The sequence below is a fragment of the Melospiza georgiana genome, chromosome Z (genome assembly GCF_028018845.1).
Source record: "Melospiza georgiana isolate bMelGeo1 chromosome Z, bMelGeo1.pri, whole genome shotgun sequence".
Lineage (NCBI taxonomy): Eukaryota > Metazoa > Chordata > Aves > Passeriformes > Passerellidae > Melospiza > Melospiza georgiana.
Window position 1 is genome coordinate 116,169 of NC_080465.1, and position 21,978 is coordinate 138,146.

Consider the following 21,978-nt stretch of genomic DNA (forward strand, 5'->3'; position numbering starts at 1 on the left):
TGACGCGCCCGCACGCGATTGGCAGAGCCCCACCCCTCGGCGACACACGGCCCCGCGATTGGCTGCGGCGCCGCCCCCTTGCGGTTCCTGTCGCTGATTGACCGTGGCGGCGCGCGGCCCGTTTTGAACGCCGGCCTCACGGCGCTGCCATTGGAAGGGGCAGCTGCCGCCCCGCGACACCGGGCAGGGCCAGGCCGGACCCGCTCCCGCCCCGGGGTCTCCGCTCCATCCCCGAGCCCCGGCAGGCCCGCTGCACCACCACCCCCCCCCCCCCCCCAGAGCCCCGCTGAGGCCGCTTCCCGCCCGCTCCACCCTCAGGCCGGACAGGGCCGCGGCCAGCCCCGCTCCGTGCCCCGACCCCCGTCACGGCGCTCGTGTCCCGCAGGCTGGTGATGATGCAGGAGGACGAGAAGAGCATTCCGATGCGCGTTGCGCTGCGCTGCCGGCCGCTGGTGCCCAAGGAGACCAGCGAAGGCTGCCGGACGTGCCTGTCCTTCGTGCCCGGCGACCCTCAGGTGAGCCGCGAGGCGATCCCGGGGGTCCTGCAGATACCGGAGCCGCTTCCAGCGCTGTCCCGTCCCTCTCGCCCGCAGCTCGTGATGGGCAATGACAAAGTCTTCACCTACGACTATGTGTTCTGCCCGTCCGTGGAGCAGGAGGAGGTTTTCAACACCGCGGTGTCGCCTCTGGTCCGTGGCATCTTCAAAGGTTTGTCCCGGGTTTTGGCCATTTGGAGCCCGTTCCTCTCCGTAGAACGAGAGGGGTGTGTGTTCTGAGGCAGTTTTCATGGAATGCCAGCGGAGTTTGGGTCGGAAGGGACCTTAAAGCCCCTCCAGTGCCTTGGGCAGGGACATCTTCCACTGTCTTCCACTGTCCCAGGCTGCTCCAAGCCCTGTCCAGCCTGGCCCTGGACACTGCCAGGGATCCAGGGGCAGCCACAGCTGCTCTGGCCCCCCCCCCACCTCACAGGGAAGAATTCCTTCCCAATATTCCTCTGGCAGTGGGAAGCCATTCCCCTTGTCCTGTGACTCCAAACCATTATAAAATGTCCCTCTCCCTCCTTAAGAATAACACAATGAATTGATAAATATCCTGTTCCAGGATGCTGCAGTGGACCTGGGATGGGAATTTGTGCTGTGTTTCTGTTTAGTTCTAATAAAACATCCAGTCTTAAAAATGCGCTGAAATAATAATTTTATCTGTGCTTTATGATGTTTTCGTTGCCCTTTTTTTGCTTCAATGTTCCGGACTGTGTTGTATGCTTAAAACTGGTGTAAGCTGATGATTTTCTGCAAGGGTGGTTTTCACAAATGCAGCTTTCAGTCTTCACGTGACTCACCCGGGTGTCTTTTGTCCCCTCAGGCTACAATGCCACTGTCTTGGCCTATGGACAGATGGGGTCAGGGAAAACCTATTCCATGGGAGACACCTACACTGCCAACCAGGAGTATGAGCCCAGCGTGGGGATCATCCCCAGGGTCATCCGGCTGCTCTTTGAGGAGAAACAGCAAAGGCACGATTGGGACTTCATCCTCAAAGTTTCTTATTTGGAGGTAAAAGTTTGGTTTTTATCAAGTTAGTAATAAAGGGAGCTTTGAGATCACCTCCTTCAGGTAACAGATACTGATTAAATCAACCCCTAATAGCCCAGGAGGTTTTGTTAGTCCTTTGTAGTCCAAGGTGTCTTTCCCTGAAGGTGAAATGCGTAAAATGTGATGCTAAATTAGCCTTAATTTCAGCATGACTGCTCCTTTCTTTGGCTGGTAACTCTAAGCTGCTCCTCTGCTGCCTCCAGATTTACAACGAGGACATCCTGGACCTGCTGTGCCCCTCCCGAGAGCACTCCCCCATCAGCATCTGGGAGGATCCCAAGGAAGGCATCAAGGTCTGCAGGGCTGGGGACTGAAGGAGGGGTTCACGTGGGAGTTTCTGCCATCCCCAAAGCAGTGGGATGAGGCTCATCCATGTGTTGGGAGCAGCACACAGAGATCCAGGGGGTGGGATGCTCAGGGAAAGCACAGCTTGCCAAGGAGCACATCCAGTCCCTGCTGCTCATCCCCTCTCTGGTTTGTGTCCCTGGGAGCTGCCTCTGCAGTACTTTATTCACACAAATGCCTTCCCCATCATCCCCTTCCTGTGACTGGCACAGCTCTCAGCTCCCAGCTTTGCCCAGGATATCCATGGATTTGTCCCTGGAGCCCTGAGGAACTCTAGCTCCATTGCAGAGCCCAGCTGGTTCTGGAGAAGCCAGAGAAACCTGGGGGGTGTTTAGGAACAGCATCAGAATGTGATTCCGTGTTCCTAAAGTGAAATTTACAACCAGTTTTTCCTGGGACTTTCCACTCCAGCCCCGTGGGAATGGGCTGGCACAGCCTGTCGCAGACATCTTTTTGTGAAAAAATCTTTTCTTGGGATTTTTCTCCCTTCTGAGAAGCTGTAGCCTCAGAAACTAATGTAAACAATGGTTATCTGCTGCTGTGGAAAGTAACAGGTGGATACATGTTTGGTCTCCTGTGGATGTTTGGATTTGCTGACCAGTTGCGGCAGAGCTGGCTATCTCTCTCTGCCAGAGCCAGCTGCCTTTGTTATAATTGTTTTCTTTCTGTTCTATTCTTAGCTTAGCCTTCTGAGGAACATTTTCTTTTCTATTTCTTTTTAGTATAGTTATAATGTAATATATATATCATAAAATCATGGAGTCAACATTCTTGTCTCTCTCTCTCTCATCCTGGGAACCCCTGTGACCACGGTCACAACAGCCTGAGGGGGAGGAAGATTTTTCTGATCCCAGGTGGGATGGAGAGGAAGCAGAGGATAAACAATGTTTCCTTCCTGGCTACAGATTGTGGGGTTGACAGAAAGGAATGTCACCTGTGCCCAAGAGACTGTGTCCTTCCTGGAGCAGAGGAACAACTCCAGAACTGTGGGATCCACGACCGTGAATTCCCAGTCCTCCAGATCCCATGCTGTCTTCACCATCTGCATTGATCAGAGGATGAAAAATGACAAGTGAGTGTCACTGTGCAGCTGATGAGAGTTACTTTGCCAAAATTTCCTCATCCTGGTCCTGAGGTGTGCTTCTCAAGGCAGTTCAGGTTTTAGCTCTCTGAATTTTCATCTCCTGGGCTGCTCTTTCTCCACCTGGAAGAGTAAAACAGTTTCTTTCTGACCTAGGAATTGCAGTTTTCACTGCAAGCTGCACCTGGTGGATCTTGCTGGCTCTGAGAGACAAAAGAAGACCGAGGCTGAGGGAGACAGACTCAAAGAAGGTCTCTGGGCTGGGACTAGTGGAGTTTGGGTTTCTTCTTACTTGGGACTTAATAAAAGAGCAAAGCACTTCTTTAACACTTTAATCTGCTTTTTTTAACCTTGTTAAATTTTTAATAAGGGCAGGAAATGAGGAGTTTGGAGCTGTTGAGGTGGCTGTGCTCACTGTGAGCTTTGTCTGCAGGAATCAACATCAACAGAGGCCTCCTGTGCCTGGGGAATGTCATCAATGCTCTGGGAGATGAGAATAAAAAGGGAGGGTTTGTCCCCTACAAAGACTCCAAGCCGACCAGGCTACTGCAAGGTGAGAGAAGATGATGACACAGCCTGAATTTACAGGTGCTTTTTAAATAACAAAGCAGGAGAAATCCCCCAGCTCAGAGCTGCTGCTGCAAAGGGATTTGTTTGTTTAATTCCTCACTGAAGCCAGGCCTTTCCTGTACTCTTATTTTAGGTTGTAAATGCAGTGAGATGAGCTCAGAACAAGTCCTGGTCTCCTGCACTTTGTGTGACAGGAGGAAACAAGACAAAATCAGGGCTTATTTTTAGTGAGGAGAAGGAAGAGGAGAAGTCTGGGAGCAGAGATCTATAATTGTACCTTAATTATAGCAACTCCCTGGGTCATGTCACAGCCAGAATGAAGCTCCAGCTGTCTGTGCCTTCCCTGGGATTTGTTTTCTTAGTCTGAATATGTGGTCTTTATTTTTCAGTAGCTGGGATTTGTCTTTCAATGCATTTTATTTAAGTTACCCTTTAATTTGGGCAAAGCTTCAGTAATGAAATTACTGGGATTTTCATGGTAATTACATAATTTGCTGCAAAAGCTCTTCAGTATTTTCCATGTCTGAAAGTACCTAATTAAAACCTGGATTAGACTAGATGTGAGGCCCCCTTTTTTTTTCTGATCAGTAGCTTTAAGAACCAATTTGTATAAAACCAAAGGATGAAGTTCCGTGCAGCTTTGTGATCTGTTCTTAGCCAATAATTCCTTAAATTGGAGAAAATTCTGGATCTTCATGGAGATCTTGTTATTAGGGAGGGGCAAACCTGAAAGAACCAGGCCAGAAATGGCATAAAGAAATTATTTGTTAGGGCAACAACTGGGGCTTCTGGGGTGAAACCTTTGGTTTCAAACCCTGACTTTGCCTTTTAAAAACCCACTTTGAAACAGAACTGAGTGTGCAGAGGAGAAAGTAACGAGTGGCACCAAAATCCAGCTGTTTAATCTGCATTTTGGGGATGCACTCATGGTATTTCACTGTCATTGTTGCTCTGACAGCTTTGACATTGCTTCTTCTCCTTCCCAGATTCCCTGGGTGGGAACAGCCACACGCTGATGATTGCCTGTGTGAGCCCAGCAGATTCCAACCTGGAGGAGACCCTGAACACTCTGCGTTATGCTGACAGGGCCAGGAAGATCAAAACCAAACCCATTGTCAACATGGACCCCCAGGCATCTGAGCTGCACCAGCTGAAGCAGCAGGTATTGGGGGAACCCTCAGCAAACCCCAGAGGAAGGCACAAAACCTCATAAGAAATGCAAAACATCCCTCATGTGCATTGCTCTGTCTCTGGAGGTGGTGGGAAGGGGATGTGTGGATTTTTTTGGAGTGTTTCTGCAGCCAGAGAAAAGTGATGGTGCTGCTGTAATTTAAATTTTGCCTGGTGAGCTACAGGCACAATCAAAAATACAGTGATGGTTTGGTGCCCTCCTGACATCTCCTGCCTGTGCCCAGCACAAGGGGAAGGGAAGAGCTTTCCCTGGGGTGATCCCAGAGGGAAGTGAAGAACTTTTTGAGGAATATATTAGAGGAATAAATAATTTGAAGTACAGTAACAACACCCTCCTTTCCCCAGGCAGTGGTAAAAGGGGAATTATGGAGCAGAGGAGTCAGGAAGACCAAGGGTCCATGGAGCTGTTACATTTACAAGCAATCACTATTTGTCTTTGCAGCTCCAGCAGCTCCAGATGTTGCTGCTCCAGGCCCATAGAGGGACCCTGCCTGTGGCTCTCAAGTAAGATTTGTTAATTAACATTCTCTGGATGTGTATTTATAACATTCCAGAGAAATCTCTGGATCTCTTAGCTCCAGACAGTGCTGTGGAGTGAGGGGGAAACAAAATGGTTGCTTTTTCTCCCCTCTTTTTGTCATCCTGACTGGAATTCCATGGGATATTTAGTTTTGTAGCAAACACCTCATGATTGCAAAAATCTGTTGCAGGAAGTAAAAGAGGAAGCAGGAAACACCTCCTGAATAAATTCCTGTCTCTGAGACCCATCCATCCCTGTTCTCCTCACCCCTCTACCCCTAAATGTGTGGCAGTTCCACCTCCATTATCCTTAAAAGCACAAAATCTGGACTGTGCAGGTGTTGTGTTCTGTAAATGTCGTGGTGAGGGAAGATTGGACGCTCAATATGAGTGATTAGCAAGCTTCGTTTATTGAGAAGAGCATCAGACATTCATGCACAACAAGTAATAAGCTCATACATATTCTGTAAGCCAAGCAGTCTATTGTTATACTATAGATATCAGCTCTTCCTCATTCCTTAGAACTTATATCTCCTTTTTCTCATGTCTCTCTCAACCTTGTTATCGTACCACAGCTATGCTCAAGGGCACAGTGTTTTGCAGCTGCAGGGACTCAGATTAGCTGGGTCCTTGTCACGCAGCTATTTCTCCACATGACAATGTTCCGAAACTAAGGACATGGAGTTCACAACCTCTCTTTGGAGGTTTTTCCTGCATTGTGGAGGTGTCCAAGGCTTGGACTGACCCTTTAGCAGCCTGATCTGTGGAAGGTGTTCCTGCCCATGGCAGGGTGGAGCTGGATAAGCTTTAAGATCCTTTCCTCCCAAACCATTCCGGGCTATTTCTTTTAAATTATTTAAGCAATAATAATAATTTTGGAGGTGAGTTCAGTGATGTCCCAAAGCCCAAACTCACACCCAACTGCTCCTTGCTGTTGCAGTGGTTTGGCCCCCTCAGAAAGCTGCCAATCCCTGATGGAGAAGAACCAATCCCTGCAGGAGGAGATCCAGAAGCTGAGCCAGGGGCTGAGTGAGGCTGCTGGGCAAACAGCAGAGATGCTGGAGAGGATCATCCTGGTAAGTTCATTATCCCAGGAGAGCTCTAAATTGCTGGGAATGAATCAACAGCAGCTCCAGTATTTATGACATAGTGAGAATCTCTCTTAAGTGTTCCTTTCATGTTGATTCCAAACCAGTCAGAACGAAAAAGCTGCCTGAATCTGTTGGTCTTTAGTTTCCTTTTGGAAAAATCTTCAGCTGAATCTTTCAGCTCTTTTGATACTTTAAATATTTTGTTTTAATATTTTAAATAGCACTTGCACACTTGTGCTCTCCCTTCCCCACCCTGCTTTTTTCTTATTGCCTGTAGTGTCTATCCCTGAAAAAATGCTGTGAAATCCAATCTTGGCCTTGACCAGGAAAGATCTTTCAGTGCATTGATTTTCACACTGCCAATCTCTTACTGCAAATTAATCAGCTGATTTATGACTTCTTCTACAATTCTGATTTCTCTAGACAGAGCAAGAAAATGAGAAGATGAATGCAAAACTAGAGCAGCTCCAGCACCATGCTGTGTAAGTGTCCCCACACCCTTGTCCTGGGATAATGTGCTTGGGAATTCAGTGTTTCCAGTGGGATAAACTGGATCCAATCAGCTGGAGTTTGTTCATCCAGAATTCATTCAGAGGTTGAGTAGGGAAGGTTGTTCTTCCCTGGCACAAACTCAGCATGGACTTGTTCCCATGTTTCCAGGTGCAAGTTGGATCTGCAGAAGCTGGTGGACACTGTGGAAGATGAGAAGTTAAAGGAAAAGGTGGAGGTGATCAGGAACCTGCAGCAGGTGCTGGCTGAGCTGCAGGTAAGGCTGAACCCAGGGAGTTGTGACAACAATCCCAGGAAATCTGGGATTCCACTCCAACATCTTCCCTCAAGGAGCCCAGCAATTAAAATGTGAAATGACTCTTGAGATCCACTTCAAAAATGTCCTGGTGTGCTGTACTGCTGCAGAAAGGCCACTTGTGCTGCTCCTGAAGGGAAGGGAAGGAGGAGTCTACATGGAAAAACCTGACACTGGAGCTTGGCATGGATTTACAGTCCCTAAATTGGATGGAGTGTTCAAACCTTTGTGATTTTTATGGACAATATAAATTGCAGGGCTCTGAAATTGTTAAATAGAAGCTTCCAGGCTTTTTCTAATGAAGAAATTTCAGTTCTCCTTCACAGGACATTCCTCTGTTCTCTCCTCCTCCTCCTCTTCCTGTTCTCTCCAGTGCTGGAGTTCAGGGAAGATTTCAAGGAATGTTTCTTCCAACTACACATGGAGGAGTTTCCCCACATTCCTTGAGGAGGAGGATGATGGTCTCCTCTTTCCAGAGAGGTTCTGGCCAGAGGGGAATCACATTGTGCTTTGCCATAATGTGCCAACAGACTGTTATTTCCTTCATTTTATTTCGTATTTCCCTTTTCATCCAAATTTTCTTCTCTCTGTCCACCAGAGTGAAAGCGCTGCCTCCACAGAAGCTGCTGCTGAACTGCCAAACTCTGAACAGGATTCTCCAGGTGTAAGTGAGGGGCTCAGCAGTGCACACCTCACTGAGGCATAGTTTTATCTCCTCACCACTTTTATCTGCTCCCTCCTACTCATTTTCTAACTCAAATGCTTGATAAATCATCACCCTTGTCTGTGCTGTTTCAACCTCAATATGTTCACACTCAAGAACCTGTTCTCATTGATTTTTTTACATAAAAATGAATCTGAAGTGCTCTGTGGAAGTAATGTAATTCAGGAGCTCTGGACTGGCCTCTCCTCATGGCTGTGTCTCCTGCAGAGAGCAGAAGTGGGCCAGGAATCCAAGAGAGCCTCTCTCTTCAGCACCCAACACGCCCTGCGCCAGGCACAGCTCTCCAGGGAGCTGCTGGAGCTCCACAAAGCCCTGACTGTGAAAGAGGCTATGGCCAAAAAAATGTCTCAAAATGATACCCAGCTTGGACCCATTCAGTCCCAGTACCAGGTAAAGCTGAAATCCTCCTTGGTCAGTTTGTTTTCCCCAATGGGGAGGGAAGGGAGGAGGTCTGTCCTCAGGAGCCTGTTCTGATTTGGGTTTATTCCATAAGCTGGGTCCTTGCTCCCTTAGGCAGTGTTCCCTGCTGTGCTGGGGTCTCCCATGTCTGAAATGATTCAGTCAGGATGTTGCCCCAGTGACTCTGTGCCCACCAAAGCTCCAGAGTGTGCTGGGCCAGCCTCTGTGACCCTCACACTGCTCTGAGATGAGGTGGTTTAGCAGCCTGCTGTGAAGGAATAGGGTTTTTCAAGGTTTCTCAGTCTTAAAGCTTTGTCTCATGATGTCTTTCCAAGGTTTTTATTTGGAGATTTATTCTTCTTTTCCTTTCTAGACCAATATCAGGGATCTAGAATTGGAGGTCAGCAACTTGCAGGAGGAAAAGGAGGAGCTGGTTCTTGCTCTGCAAATAGCAAAGAAGGACATCAGCCAGGCCAAGTAAGAGGGTTCTGCCTGCAGCCTTGGGTGTTGTCAGTGTGTCTGAAAATTCAATGTCTTTCATTTCCATGATCTGCAAAAACTCTTTTTTGATGTAAAAGTGTTCCTTTAATGGGCCAGGAGCTACAGAGAAGCCTCCTGTGGGCTTTCAGCAGCAGCAGAGGTGGCAGAGGTGACATTTGGATTTGTTGCTGTTCCTCTCCAGGCTGAGCAAGCAATGCCGGAAAAGGCTTCAGGAGCTGGAAGCAGAAATTACTGAGCTCAAGAAGAAGCTGAATGAGCAATCCAAGCTCTTGAAGCTGAAGGAATCCACAGAGCACACGTTGTCCAAACTGAACCAGGAGATTAGGGTAACCAACAGGCACCTCTGACTTGAGCCAGTGTGGGCAAAGGAGCTCCCAGGCAGGAATCCCAGAAATCCCTGACAGGAGCCCCATTCAGGAATCCGCTTTCTGTTTATTCAGACTGAAAACAGCGGTTTTTGGCAAGATTCTTATGGTTACATGACCACAATAGGCATGTGACTAGTGAGATTTGGTAGGAAAATAAGTCCAAAGTATCTTCTGGCATTTCTAATTTATTGCCTCAGTCAAATTATTCGATTCCTCTTTGATTTCCCTAAATTGTGCCTATGTTGGTCATCCTCTTATGCCAAAAAAAATCCCTGTATTTTAGCACTTTGAGTGTCCTGAGTGTGGGAGCACAGCAAGATTTCCCATCTTCCACTCCCCACACCTGGCAGGCACAGCGGGAAATGGAGGTTGAAGCTCTTTAGGATGTAAATCCTGGATAATTCTTCCAGCCACTGGTGTCTTTCAGGAAATGAAGCAGCAAAGGGTGCAGCTGATGCATGAGATGAAAGAATACACTGAGAAATTCAGGCAGTGGAAGCAGCAGAAGGACAAGGAAAAGGTGAGCAAACAAACCCCTCACACGATTCCTCCCTCCAAACAGCTGCTGAAAGGTATCTTTAACTGGGAAGTGTCTTAGAAGAGCTGGGAATGCTTTGAAAAGAAGCTTGACTCATGTGGCTGCCATTTTAACCATTTGGACTTGTTTGTGGCTGGAGATCTTCAAGCTCTTGCCACAGCTGTGACTCTGCTCTAAAGCAGAGAGCAAAATTAGTCAATATTTTACAGATTTACAGTTAGAGGATTTGGCCTCAGCATGGGAGGTTTTTAAACTTCCAAAGGAATGTTGGCTCTGCAGGTCAATAACATTCAGCTGCTGAGTGCAATGGCCAGCAAACACCTGGAGTGCCACAGCAATTCCTGCCCCTCACTGCCTTGGGGTGCTCAGGCTGGAACTTTGGGGCTACAACCTTTCCTTTGTCATGAAAAATGTGACTCTTGCAGCTGTTTCTCCTTGCAGAACCGTAAGAGACAATATGAGCTCCTCAAGCTGGGGAGGGGTTTCCAGAAGCAGACCAATGACCCCTGGCGCAAAACAGAGGAGGTGAGGAGCCAACATCTCCTGGAAATCCTAACTAATCCCTAAAGTGTGCCAAGTGGGGCTGGAGGAAGGAACAGGATACACAGAAATCTGTGAAAGGAAGTTTAGAGGCTGGGAAAAAATAAATTCTTTCTGTAGACAAATCCCCATTTCTGCTTTTGAGGGATCCCAGTTAAATTTGCTCCTTAAGGGGCCAGGTGGCTTTGGGGGCCAGGCTCCTGTGGCAATGCAGATGCCCAGGGTAGGAAGTGGGGAATGAGTTTGAATGGTGGATCTACAAGGTTGCAGTTCAGAATCATTTCAGGATGGCTTTGTAAAAGAAATTAATCTTCAACCTCTCATTTTGGAAGTTTTCTTCTACCTTCAGGCATAGAAGGAGCCTTTCTTTTAAAGGAGGAATGGCAGCAAAGGAAATAAAGGCAGGAATCCTTGAGTTAAACCAGAATAACTTGAGATTTATTAACCTTGTGCTGTCACTGTCCCAGTGGTTGCCCTGGGCTGGGAATCCCTGGTGTTTCCAGCTGTAGCAGATGATTTGCAGTCCCTGTTCAGCTCCTTGTGGAATCTTTTCCAGGCAGCAGCTGCCAATGAACGTTTGAAGAATGCCCTGCAGAGGCAGAAGGAGGTGGCAGATAAATGGAAACAGAACCAAAATCAGGGCACGGAAGGAATTGCTGCACAAGTTGAAGTGGGTAACAGTGGTTTTGCATCCCTACACTGGGCAAACTGGGATTTGGGGTGGGTGCTGCTGGCCTGGAGGTGGCTGGAGCATAGCAGGAGGACCAGGAAATCCCAATGGGATTATTCAGAAGGATTCAGTCCTGAAGTTGAGCTCAACCACTGGGTTTTGGGGGTTATTTTTCCAGAGCTGGCTTGCAAGTGTAGTTGAGGTTCTTGTCAGCACTGAGGAAGGTCAAAGACACCTGGCAGACCTGCTGGAGGACAGGAAAATCCTGGCAAAAGAGCTCCTTCAGCTGGAAGAGAAGAAAGATGCTGGAGAAAACCCCTGTCCAAACCTGCGGGTAAGGTGGAAATTCCCATCCCCATTCCCATTTTCCCATCCCACTCCTCTGGCTGTTCAGCAATACTGGATTCAGTCTTCTCTCTCCTACTTGAGACCAACATGTTCCCTCAGAAGGTGGGGATGGATCCCATCCTTTCTGGCAGAAAGGGTTAATATTTTTATCCTCTTAATGTCAGGGACAAGAGGTGCTGAAGGAACTTGTTACTTAATGGAATTTGGGAATTTTTTTTCCCTGAAAACGCAGTCAGGCTTTGGGAGAGGCTGCCCAGGGAAGTGGTGGAATCACCATCCCTGCAAATGTCCAAAAACCATCTGGATGTGGCACCTGGGGACATGGGTGACCCATCAGTGTTGGGTGAATGGTTGGACTCAACGCTCTGGGAAAGTTTTTCCAACCTCAAGGATTCTGAGGGATGTGAGTAGCTAACTCCACTTAGCACAGGCTTTTGGGGAAGAACAATGGAACAGAAGCTGTGGGGAGATGCCTGTGGGGAGATTCCTGGCTGGAATATCTAAAAGTGTGATTTCCTCCCCTGTTGCTGCCCTGCATCCCTGTGTGCTGTGCTTCCAGAGGCGCATGTACTGCCTGGCTGACCTGCAGGCTCTGGACATGGATCTCTCTGTCTCCAAGCAGATTGAGTGTCTGCAAACAGAGATGGAGCTCAGGTAAGGCACTGCCGCAGTGCTCATCCACACAGGCTGACACTGCAATGATGAGGGAAAGCCTTTTCACTCAGTACAAGAGAAATAGCTTTGGTATGCTTGTTTTACCAGCACCCTAACCCATCTAATTGTTTTAGAGCCACTGCAAAAGCAGATTGAGGTGAATATACAGATGCTGAAAATCTTTTTTCAAAGCTCCAAGATTCAAAATCATCTTTACAATCTGAGTCATACTGATGGACAAACCTTTTTCCTCTGCATCTGTGGTCTTTAATTATATTTACACTGGCTGTCAGCAAGGAATGCCTTCCAATGCTACATGGAGCACCTTTGGTGTTTGGTGGAATGGGTGGCCAACCTCTGTCTCCACAGATAAAAAACATTCCCCATGGAAAATTGTAACTGAAAACAGAGCTGAGGTATAATTACACTAAGAATCTGCATTGTTATACACAAGGTGACATCTGAAGTTTTGTCTTTGTTTTGTTCCAGCCCAATAATGCCAAAATTGATACAAAAATCTATTTTTACAGAACCAAGAATTTCCTATTCTTGGGGTCCAAAGGATGCTTCAGGAAGAAATTTGGTCACAACAACCCATCCATCAGAGGGATTTATAGCAAACTGTAAAAGATGGAGGATGAGGATGGTTTTTGGTATTGGCCAAGTATCTGTTGGCAAACTGACCAAACAAGTTGAAAATGGCCTTTCAGGGGGTGAAACCCCCAAACCCTTTTCAGTGGGTTTTCCTGGCTGGAATTTTTCCAAAATGTGGGGAAAATATCAGGCATTTAGACTGGGTGTTTTGAGCTGTTAGTGAGCACCTCTGAGGGAAAAGCCTCCACTTTTATCTGGGAATGTGGAGTGGAGGCAGAACTCAGCAGGGAAGCAATGCAGGCTCCAGGTGCTCTACTGAGCAGCGAAAATCTCAGTTTATGCTATTTTACTTAATATTCTTGGAACAGTAACCCTAGCCCAGAAACCAGCCATGTTTCTCTCCTCTGTTGTAAACCCAAATCCATGGATTCTTCCCCAGGAGTGCCCAGATAGCCGATCTGCAGCAGAAACTCCTGGATGCAGACAATGGAGATCGGGCCAAGCAGTGCTGGGACAGCATTGCCACCACCCTGGAGGCCAAATGTGCTCTGAAGTATCTCCTGAGAGAGGTAAACCCTGCATTTTCCTTTTTCCCTGAAAACAAAGGCTGTAAGTCTGCTTAGCCACAAATAACAGGAAGTGACCAAAGGAATTTGAGTAGAGCCTTCTCGTAGTGGATAAGGTTTATTAAAGTCATCTATACTGGGGAGTGAAAAGCAGGGAAGAGGGGAGTGGAATAGATGAGGGTCTGGAGATGGCAGCTAAATGCTTGCATAGGAAAGGAAAAGGCAAGTGAAAAATGGACAGAAGAAAAGTGGAAGAGAAGGTAAAAGCATCAAAAATACTTCCTGAGCAAGCAGGGAAGCAGTGGAATTGGTGTTGAGATGGGAAAAAGAAAAATTGGAGTATTGTGGGATCAGAGAAAGAGTAACTGAAGGACAGAATTACCTGTTGCTCCCTGGTGCTTGGAAATCAAAGGAGAAGGGAGAAAGGAAAATACTCCAAGTGCTGCAGGAAGGGAGGTGAATTCAGAACTGTGAACAAGACCCCCAGCTCCCTGGTTTACACTTCCAAAGTGTCTGCCTTTGAATCTCTCCTGGTTTCCTTGGTGCTGAGGGCTGGTCCGGTTTCTGGGGTGACTGGAAGTTATGGGGATGCTTCTCCACACTGCAGCACCTGTCCCAGCAGGGAATCCCTGTCCCAAGCCATGCCTTGCTCTTGTTCTCCAGCTGGTCTCCTCCAAAGTGCGGCTGAGCAAACTGCAGAATGGCCTGCAGCAGAGCCAGGCCAGCTTCTCTCATGCGCACAGGATGCTGATGGAAGTGAGAAACCACAAAGCAGAGATGGAGACAGAGTTCCAAAATCAGATTTTGGTGCAGGAACAGCAACACCAGCATAAGGTGAATCACAGTTCATGGAAACCTTTGAGTCTGATCAATAGGTCTGCTCAGAGAGAAAGGCAAAGGGGGATGTGCTGAAATGAAGCTGGTGCTGAATATCAGCTCAGATTTTGTTAGATTTTTGTAGATGGTTCATTCAAAGCCAAAGAAATCTCTGTATTTATCCTGTGCAAATTGGTTTATTCAGTAACGTTCCTCCTGTTCTAAATGAGGAGGTTACACCTGAGCAGAAGATCACTTTTCAAATAGATCAGGGTGGAATTGTGCTGGAAGTGGCAGGAAATTTCCCTGCCAAGTGCTCCTTTCAGAAATTCACCCCTGTTTATTCCAACTTGCTTTTAGGTTCTGTACCTGCTCAGACAATTCCAGCAAAAAGAAGCAGCAGAGAAGAGATTGGAAGAGTCCCTGAACGAACAAGAGAAACAACTGCAGGAGCGACTGCGGTTCCAGGTGCAGAGGCTAGGGGAGGCTGGGGTCCTTTGGGATTCCTGGAATTAGGAGAAGAATTGTGTATTCCCTTTGCAGAAGCCTGCCTGGAGTGGTTGCTGTGCAGGCTAGAATAACCCTGGGGGGTTTTCTCTTATTTATCTCTAATGAAACAAATTTCCTCTTGTCCTGCAAACAGGAGGAAGAGCTGGAAAAAATGAGGGAGATCTGTGAGAAGCACCAGGAACTCCTCTGCGAAAATGACACTCTGAAACAGGTAGAGCCTTGTACAGACACAAGAGCCTCATGGCAACTGAGTTTGATGATTTTGCAGAGCTAATTCTTGTCACTTTTGACAGAAACTGCTGCTACTCCAAGTTGCCAGAGGCCAGAAGCTCCAGCACATCCAGCAAAGGCCACCTGAGTCTCCAGAGTCTCCTGATTATGTTCCACCCAAAGTAAGAGGCTGCACAGTTTTTGTTTCACCTGAATTCTTGCCAGAGTTCATCTTGACTATTGATAATGTGGTTTTCTTTCTCCTAAGCTGCTTTTACCAGGCACTTGATTGAAGTGGCCCCTTCAGTCCTTTCCAGAAGACTCAAATACTTTACATTAGTTTTTTGGTTAAAAAAAAAAAAAGCAAACAAACCCCCAACCCTGTTTCCTCATTGTAGTTCTGACTCTATATCCTCCTTCACAATCCAGATTGTTTTTCTGTAGCGTTCCCAGTCTTTAAATTATGGAGCAAGGCATGTGTTTCATAGCCAACTTTGCTGCTTTGCATGGAGCCAAATCTTAGTGCTGTGAAGAAGAAATGATTTAAAACTCTTTGGACAGGGGTGTGACACTTGTTTTTTGTCATGTGATGTGTCAACTACTCAGACTTTCAAGGATTTGTCATCAATAGTTTAAATTGAATTTTCAATCCTGATAATTAGATCGTTTTTTCCCTCCCTCACCCCACAACCTTCTTGGCCGTGAGTGACTCTGAAAACCCTAATAAAACCCTATTAAAATATAACAATTATTAATATTATTAATGAAATAGAGCTGATTTTGGTGGCCTAACCTCTGGTGCTCCTGTGTTGCAGCCCAAGCGCCACTGGCAGATGATGGCCAAGCCCCAAGCACCCAGCCCTGAGGTGGATGTGGAGGAGCTGCTCTCTGACCCGGGGGAGCTGGAGGGTTCTGACTGGCTTCCTGGAAAAGCAGGCAGAGGAACCAGGAGAAACCTCATGGGGGTAAGATCCAGCTGCCCTTGATCCAATGTCTGCTAGGGAAGCACTTGCTGTGTGCAGGGGGTGGGATGGAGCTGTGAGGTGTGGTGTCTCCGCTGTTCTCAAAGTGGCAGGAATGGGTTTTTGGGTGCCTGGGGATATTTGGGACATTCCCACAGACACAGCAAATGTTGTCTGCAGTCAGCAAGACTTTCCTGGACAGGTTTTCCCTGTCCAAGTCACCTTCTCCCATGTTCTGTCCTGCTGCCTGTGTCTGAGCTGGCCACTGCTTTAGGAACAGCCCCAACAGCAGCCAATTTTAGGGGGAAAAGCAAACAAAAAAAAGGATGGCCTGTTGTGGATCCCTGTTTCCTTTGGGAACCTGCAGCTTGCAGTCATGACAGAGCCTCAGCTTCCATCTGTCTGTGTCAGTCTGGAGCTTCAGCCTGTGGCTCAAAAAATTCCTGAGGCTTTTGGGGTGGGGACTCCCTCTTTTTGTGGAAGTGTGGCACAAAAACTGGGATCCTTTGGCATAACCTCCAGTCAGGCGCTGAGTAGCTGAAGGTACTTATCCTGTAGCTCTTGAAGATGGATCTGTAGGTGGAAGGATTTTATTCTGGATATTAGGAGGACAGTTATTCTGGGATGTAGCAAAATGCAGTGAAATGGCAGCGAAATGCAACAAGTGGCAGCTTGGGGGTGTCCCCGTCCTTGAGATGCCACAGCTGGCAGGACCTGGAGCCTTCCAGGAGCATCCTGGCCATTGGATTCCCCTTCCCTCCCTCACAGTGCTCGTGCAAGGGCCACTGTTGGAACAGACGCTGTGGCTGCAGGAGGCAGAAGTTGGGATGCACTGACGGCTGCAGCTGCTCCACGGCCATGTGCAGGAACAGGGAGCAGGGCCTGGTGAGTGCTGCTGGCTCTGGGGGGCACAGGGGCTGCAGGGCCTGCATTTGGGCAGGAGCAAAGCTGGAGATAGGGATAATTCCACAGTTTGTCCAGGCCTCTGGTGGGTCACCCCAGTTGTGACAAACTCCAAAGATTGTCCCTTGCTTTCCCCCAGGTTCTGTAGGACATCACAGAGCAGGAGGTGCTGTTGCCTCCCTGCTCAGGAGGGATGAGGAGTCTCGGTAGAACCAGAACCCCTTTGGGAGGAAGATGAAGAGGATGCTGAGCAGAAACATCAGCTTCTTCTCAGGCTGCACCCCCTCAAGGAGTAGTTTACCTGTCCTGGAGCTTTTCCCATCCCTTTAGGCCACACTCCTGGTGACTTTTGAGGGAGTTGGATTCTCCTGCTGGAGTAGCAGCTCCTGCCCTCAGCAAGGGAGCCAAACTGCTTCTTTCTTTGTTATGTCTCTGTAAATATTTGTGTGTTGGGGCCAGGTGGGGGGGTAAGAATTTTGTCCTCTGAAATTCCTGGAGTGAATGGGGATGATTTTCCAGGTGGGTGTTCCCAGCTCCCTCCCTCCTGCTGAGCTGTGAACGCTGGGTGCAGTTTCACCTGTAATCATGAGAGAGCTTTGTCTCTGCACTGGAGCTCTGCTCCTGCCTCTTCCCATGGAGCCTGAAGGAACTTTTCCAGCTGACCTGGGGGAGCCATGGAGTGAGAAGGCCCTGGCTGAAGTCTTAAACCAGCAGCTCTGAACTGCTCAGGCTTTCTGGCCCCTTTGGCTTCTGGGCCATGTTTATTCAATGAACTTAGAAACTTGACCTATTTGCATAATGTGGGAATTTTAAATCTGGTTTGTGATTTCAATAAAGGAGTTACTAAAGAAACCTAACTTGGTATTGGGATTATTGTGCACAACACCCCCCAGCCTCTCCTGGGCTCTTTGCACTTAAATTTGGTTTTGAAACCAGTCCAGGAGTTGCAGTCACTGGGACCTGTTCCGGTCTTTCGGTCCAGACACCCCAAACAACTTCCTGCTGCTTTTCCTTGCCCTCAGCCCTAAGTTATGAGTCTCAGCAGGAAGAGAAGGTGATAAATGTAAATTTTGTTAAAATTATTTTTCCTCTTCTGCCAGCGTGGGTGACCCAGCCCTTCCCTGGGACGTGCACAGGGATGTGGGTTTTGGGCAGCTTCCCTGACCTGACAATCCTCTTTATTTACCTGTTGGATGAGGGCTTTGCCAATTTAGGAACTCCCAGGATGGTTGGGCTGGAAGGAGCCTTAAGGATCATCCACTTCTACCATCCCAGGCTCCTCCAAGCTCTGTGCAAGCTGGCCTTGGACACTTCCAGGAATGGGACAGACCCAGCTTCTCTGGACATTCTCTGCTGAGGCTTTACTACTCACAGGAAAGAATTCCTTCCTTCCCAAAATCCCCCTCACTCTCCCTGCTTTCCAAGTCTATGAAGGCCCGGAGAGCTGTAAAATATTTCCAAGTGATTTAAATGAACTTGGAAGTTCTGAGGGCTTAGGCCCTAATATAAGATTGTCCCCATAATATTATGTAATAATATATAATAGTATATAATATTGTATGTTATATAATAATATATATTATAAAATATATATTATATAAATTTTTCATTATATATTTTACATTATATAACATAGGATTATGTCATTGTTTATTTTAGAATGTGTACCTAATACATAAAATACAATTTATATATGAAGTGTTTCTGTGTATGCATAATTACCTACTGTGTATTCTCTCTATACACTATATTCTATATATTTTATGTATGTGTGCACACACATATGTACATTAATATATAAATATCTATGTGTATAGACAAATGTATATATATTAAAAAGTGAGTGGGAGAGTTACAGTGTACAAGGCAATTACATGTGTGTGTATAGGATAAATATATAACATATATATTAAACATATATAAAAACATAGGTATATATGTGTAGATATAAATTATATATTAATTTATATAAAAATACATTTAAAAATAGAAAATAAATACATAGGAAAACCCCTGCCCCCTCCCCCAGGTGCACAAGACACCAAGACCAGGTTACAAACACTCTGCACTTTACCTCCACACTCCCAAGGCCCAAATGGGGCCTTCCTGCCCATTCCCACCCCCTGGAGTCTGTGTGAATCCCATGGGAAGGGCTCCCTGAATCACACAGGAAAAGTTCCATGAATCCCATGGAAAGGCTCCCTGGATGCCATGGAAGGGCTCACAAGGCGTCGTAGTCGTCATCGTCTTCGTGCTTCCTCTTGAGCAGGTTGGGGTCGGCGGCGCTGGGCGGGACCGTGTTGGGCGTGATCAGGATGATCTCGGGGCCGATCACGGATGGGTTGATCAGGACGTTCTGCACCGTGGGAGTGGCTGTGGGAATCATGGAAAGGCAACATTGAAAGCTTGGAGCAATCCCTGTGTTATTCCAGGCTCATCCCAAGAGGTAAGATGGGGAAATGTTGCAGGGAGTGGTGAGAACACAAGGGGGAGAGGGAAACAGGAGCCAGGGTGGGAGGCAGCTGCCCAGGATGGCCATGTTCTGGCTGCCACTGCTGTGCTGAGAATGGAAATTAACACCGGAACTTTTTGGAATGAGGGAGAGGGGGAGAAATTTCCCCATCAGCTTGGCCAAGGAGCTGTGAAGTGTTCCAGGCCAGCATGGAAGGTGTCTCTGTCCATGGCAGGGGCTGGGACTGGATGAGCTTCTCCCTCGCAGCCCAAGCAGGCTGTGGCTGTGTGGTTATCCCTGTTCCAGCCCCAGGAACCCCAGGAATACCTGATTTCCCAGCGGGCTGTGAGGACAGGATCTGGAAAGTGAAGTACTGCCCCGCCAGCGATGCCGGCGCTCCCACCTTGGCTGCGCTGAGGGGGTACCTGGGTTCCACACAAACCCCCCCAAAAGGAATCAGAATAAATCCATAAACACTCCTACAACTCCCTCCCAAGTGGAATCTGTTATTAGGCACAGTGGGAATGCACAGGAACACAAGGACACCAGGTATAAGGATCAGATTTCCAGGCAGAGCTGCACATTTGCTCATTTTCCTACATTTACCCCAGCCCTACAGAACTCCAGACTACAAACACACACTGATTTTTAGGGCATAGCTGTAAATTTTAAGATCCTTTTAAAAATGGATATTTCCCACTGCTATTTACTTCAGCATCACACTGACACTGAGGAAAATAACCCTAAATTTTAGTGAAGTTCTTGAATAGTCCCTTAAATAAAGAATTTATCACAGATACAGAATATCTGTAATGCATTTACATTTAAATGTTATTGTAATAACAAAGATAAATTTATGAAATTTACTTTCTGATGCTGCCAAACAATATAAGGTTAGGCAGTCCCTGACAGTCCCTCAGGGACTGGAAAATGTTTTAAATTATTCCTCTTTATTTTTCCTTCCTAAAAGGAAGGTGGAAAATCCCCTGTGGAGCTGTTTCCTACCCAAAGTGGTAGTGCTGGGCCTGCTGCTCATGGCACCCACACTCAGGCGACGGACTGTGATCCTGCCTGCTGTGGAGGAGACCTGTGGGGAGAGAACCAGAGAATCAGGGAATGGTCTGGAAATAAAAGGGAAGTCCCCCTACAGTGAGGCATTCAGGGCTTCCCAGAAAAGGAAATATTTCCCCCCTGAAGTAAAAACAACTGAGGTGGAAGTCAAAAATACTCTTTAATATCTACAGCAAAGTCTGACTTGTGCCTCTGACAACCTGACATTAAACCTGACAGTTCCTCTTGGACATGAGGAGGAATTTCTTCAGGGAAAGGATGGGCAGGCACTGGAAGGGGCTGCCCAGGGAGGTGGTGGAGTCCTCATCCCTGGAGGTGTCCAGGGAATGACTGGATGTGGAACTCAGTGCCCTAGCACAGACTGGATTTGATGATCCTGGAGGGCATTTCCAGCCTCGGTGATCCTGGGATTCTGCAGTATTTCTTTAACACTACAATACTCCCATACCTTAAATTTTCCCATATCTTAAAATTTCCCGCATTGCAAAATTTCCATTTAAAATCAACCAGCAACAAATTGCAAATCCAGCCTGGAGACCTGCGAGATGACACACACAGGCCAATAGTCACCCCCACCTTTCAGAGCTGTGGAAAACTGCAATTTAAAACCCCTCCCAACCCCCGGGGGTGCATCCCCGATCCCTGGGCCATCCTCACCCTCTTCTGCAGGGATTTCAGGCGGTAGCTGGGGGCAGTCAGGCGGGTCTGAGTATGGCTTGATCAGCGGCAGCGGCGTCCGGTTCTTCTGGTGAGCAATGTCCAGCAGGAACTGCAGAGACACGGCCACAGCCCCGGGTCTGGGCACATCCCCGTGTCCTGGTGACATCCCTGTGCCCCACTGACATCCCTGTGTCTGGTCAGATCCCTGCAGGAGTCCCTGCCTCACTCCTGTGTCCTGGTGACATCCCCGTGTCCCAGTGACATCCAGGTGTCCCAGCCTCATCCCCATGTCCTGGTCACATCCCCATGCCCCAGCCACATGCCTGTGTCCTGGCCTCATCCCCGAGTCCCTGCCCAGCCCCATGTTCCTGTGCCATCCCCATGTCCCCAGCCGCGGTGGCAGCGCTCACGTCGCGGGGCGCGGGCGATGTGAAGGACTGGTCAGTGAGGCACTGGATGGCCAGCCGCACGTGGTCCGCGTCCACGTCCACGTCCACGTCCACGCTCGACATCTCTGCATGGCTCCAGTAGATCTTGGCCAGGATGGTGGTGATGTATCCTGGGGGAAATGGGCTCTGGGTTTCATGAAACACTCCCCAGCCCCATCCTGCTCTCGCCTGGCTGGCACTGGAACCTCTGCGGGTACTGCTCAGAGCGCCCGAGGGCAGCGCTGACGGGATAACGGGAAGGAATTCTTCCCTGCCAGGCCCTGGCACGGGGGCCCAGAGAAGCTGTGGCTGCCTCTGCATCCCTGGAAGTGTCCAACGCCAGACTGGACGCAGTTTGGAGCAACCCGGGACAGAGAAAGGTGCCCCTGCCCCAACCATGCTGGGTTTATGATTCTGCGATTAATGAGTCACAGAATTAGAGCTGGAAAAGAGCTCTGCGGTCACCGGGCCTGACAGGGCAGCCCCCGCGGAAGCACGGGCTCACAGAGCACTCCCTGCCCCACACAAACCTTCCCCGCTCCACCGCGGCTTCCCCGCGCTCTTCCCGCCCGGCCCCGCTTACTGAAGGCGAACTCCAGCATCTGTATTGTAAAAGAATATATGCCCTGTACTTTAGATGTTGAAAGGTTCTTCTTCAAAGCCTCAGATGAGAGCCCCTGCATTAATGCTAATGCACACATTTTAATGTGCGAGGAATTCCCTGCCTTTTAGTGAATTTGTCTATGCTTTCTTGGGCGTCTTTGTGAAACCTCTTTTATTGCCTTACTGAGAAGTAAAGCTGGTTAATTACAGTTTTTTCCTGAAAAGCTTTATCCATCGTGGAAATACTGCTGAAAGGGAAGGCTGCTC

At 48.1% G+C, this 21,978-nt stretch overlaps 1 protein-coding gene and 1 pseudogene across 1 annotated transcript; one reads left to right on the top strand and one right to left on the bottom strand.

Moving 5' to 3' along the window:
- Positions 1-392: 392 nt before the first annotated feature.
- Positions 393-16,666, top strand: LOC131095703 (chromosome-associated kinesin KIF4-like). The gene is made up of 29 exons (XM_058043748.1): positions 393-515; positions 594-708; positions 1,363-1,553; positions 1,796-1,885; positions 2,843-3,009; positions 3,175-3,269; positions 3,452-3,571; positions 4,575-4,750; positions 5,222-5,283; positions 6,239-6,374; positions 6,813-6,871; positions 7,050-7,155; positions 7,793-7,858; positions 8,126-8,308; positions 8,691-8,794; positions 9,000-9,144; positions 9,614-9,706; positions 10,166-10,249; positions 10,821-10,934; positions 11,113-11,268; positions 11,842-11,936; positions 12,970-13,099; positions 13,760-13,930; positions 14,273-14,380; positions 14,556-14,633; positions 14,716-14,814; positions 15,448-15,597; positions 16,363-16,479; positions 16,637-16,666. The coding sequence occupies exons 1-29, from the start codon at positions 393-395 to the stop codon at positions 16,643-16,645; spliced, it is 3,342 nt and encodes a 1,113-aa protein (XP_057899731.1). The 3' UTR covers positions 16,646-16,666.
- A 1,900-nt stretch (positions 16,667-18,566) lies between these two features.
- Positions 18,567-21,710, bottom strand: LOC131095705 (transcription initiation factor TFIID subunit 9-like; annotated as a pseudogene).
- Between the last annotated feature and the right edge of the window lie 268 nt (positions 21,711-21,978).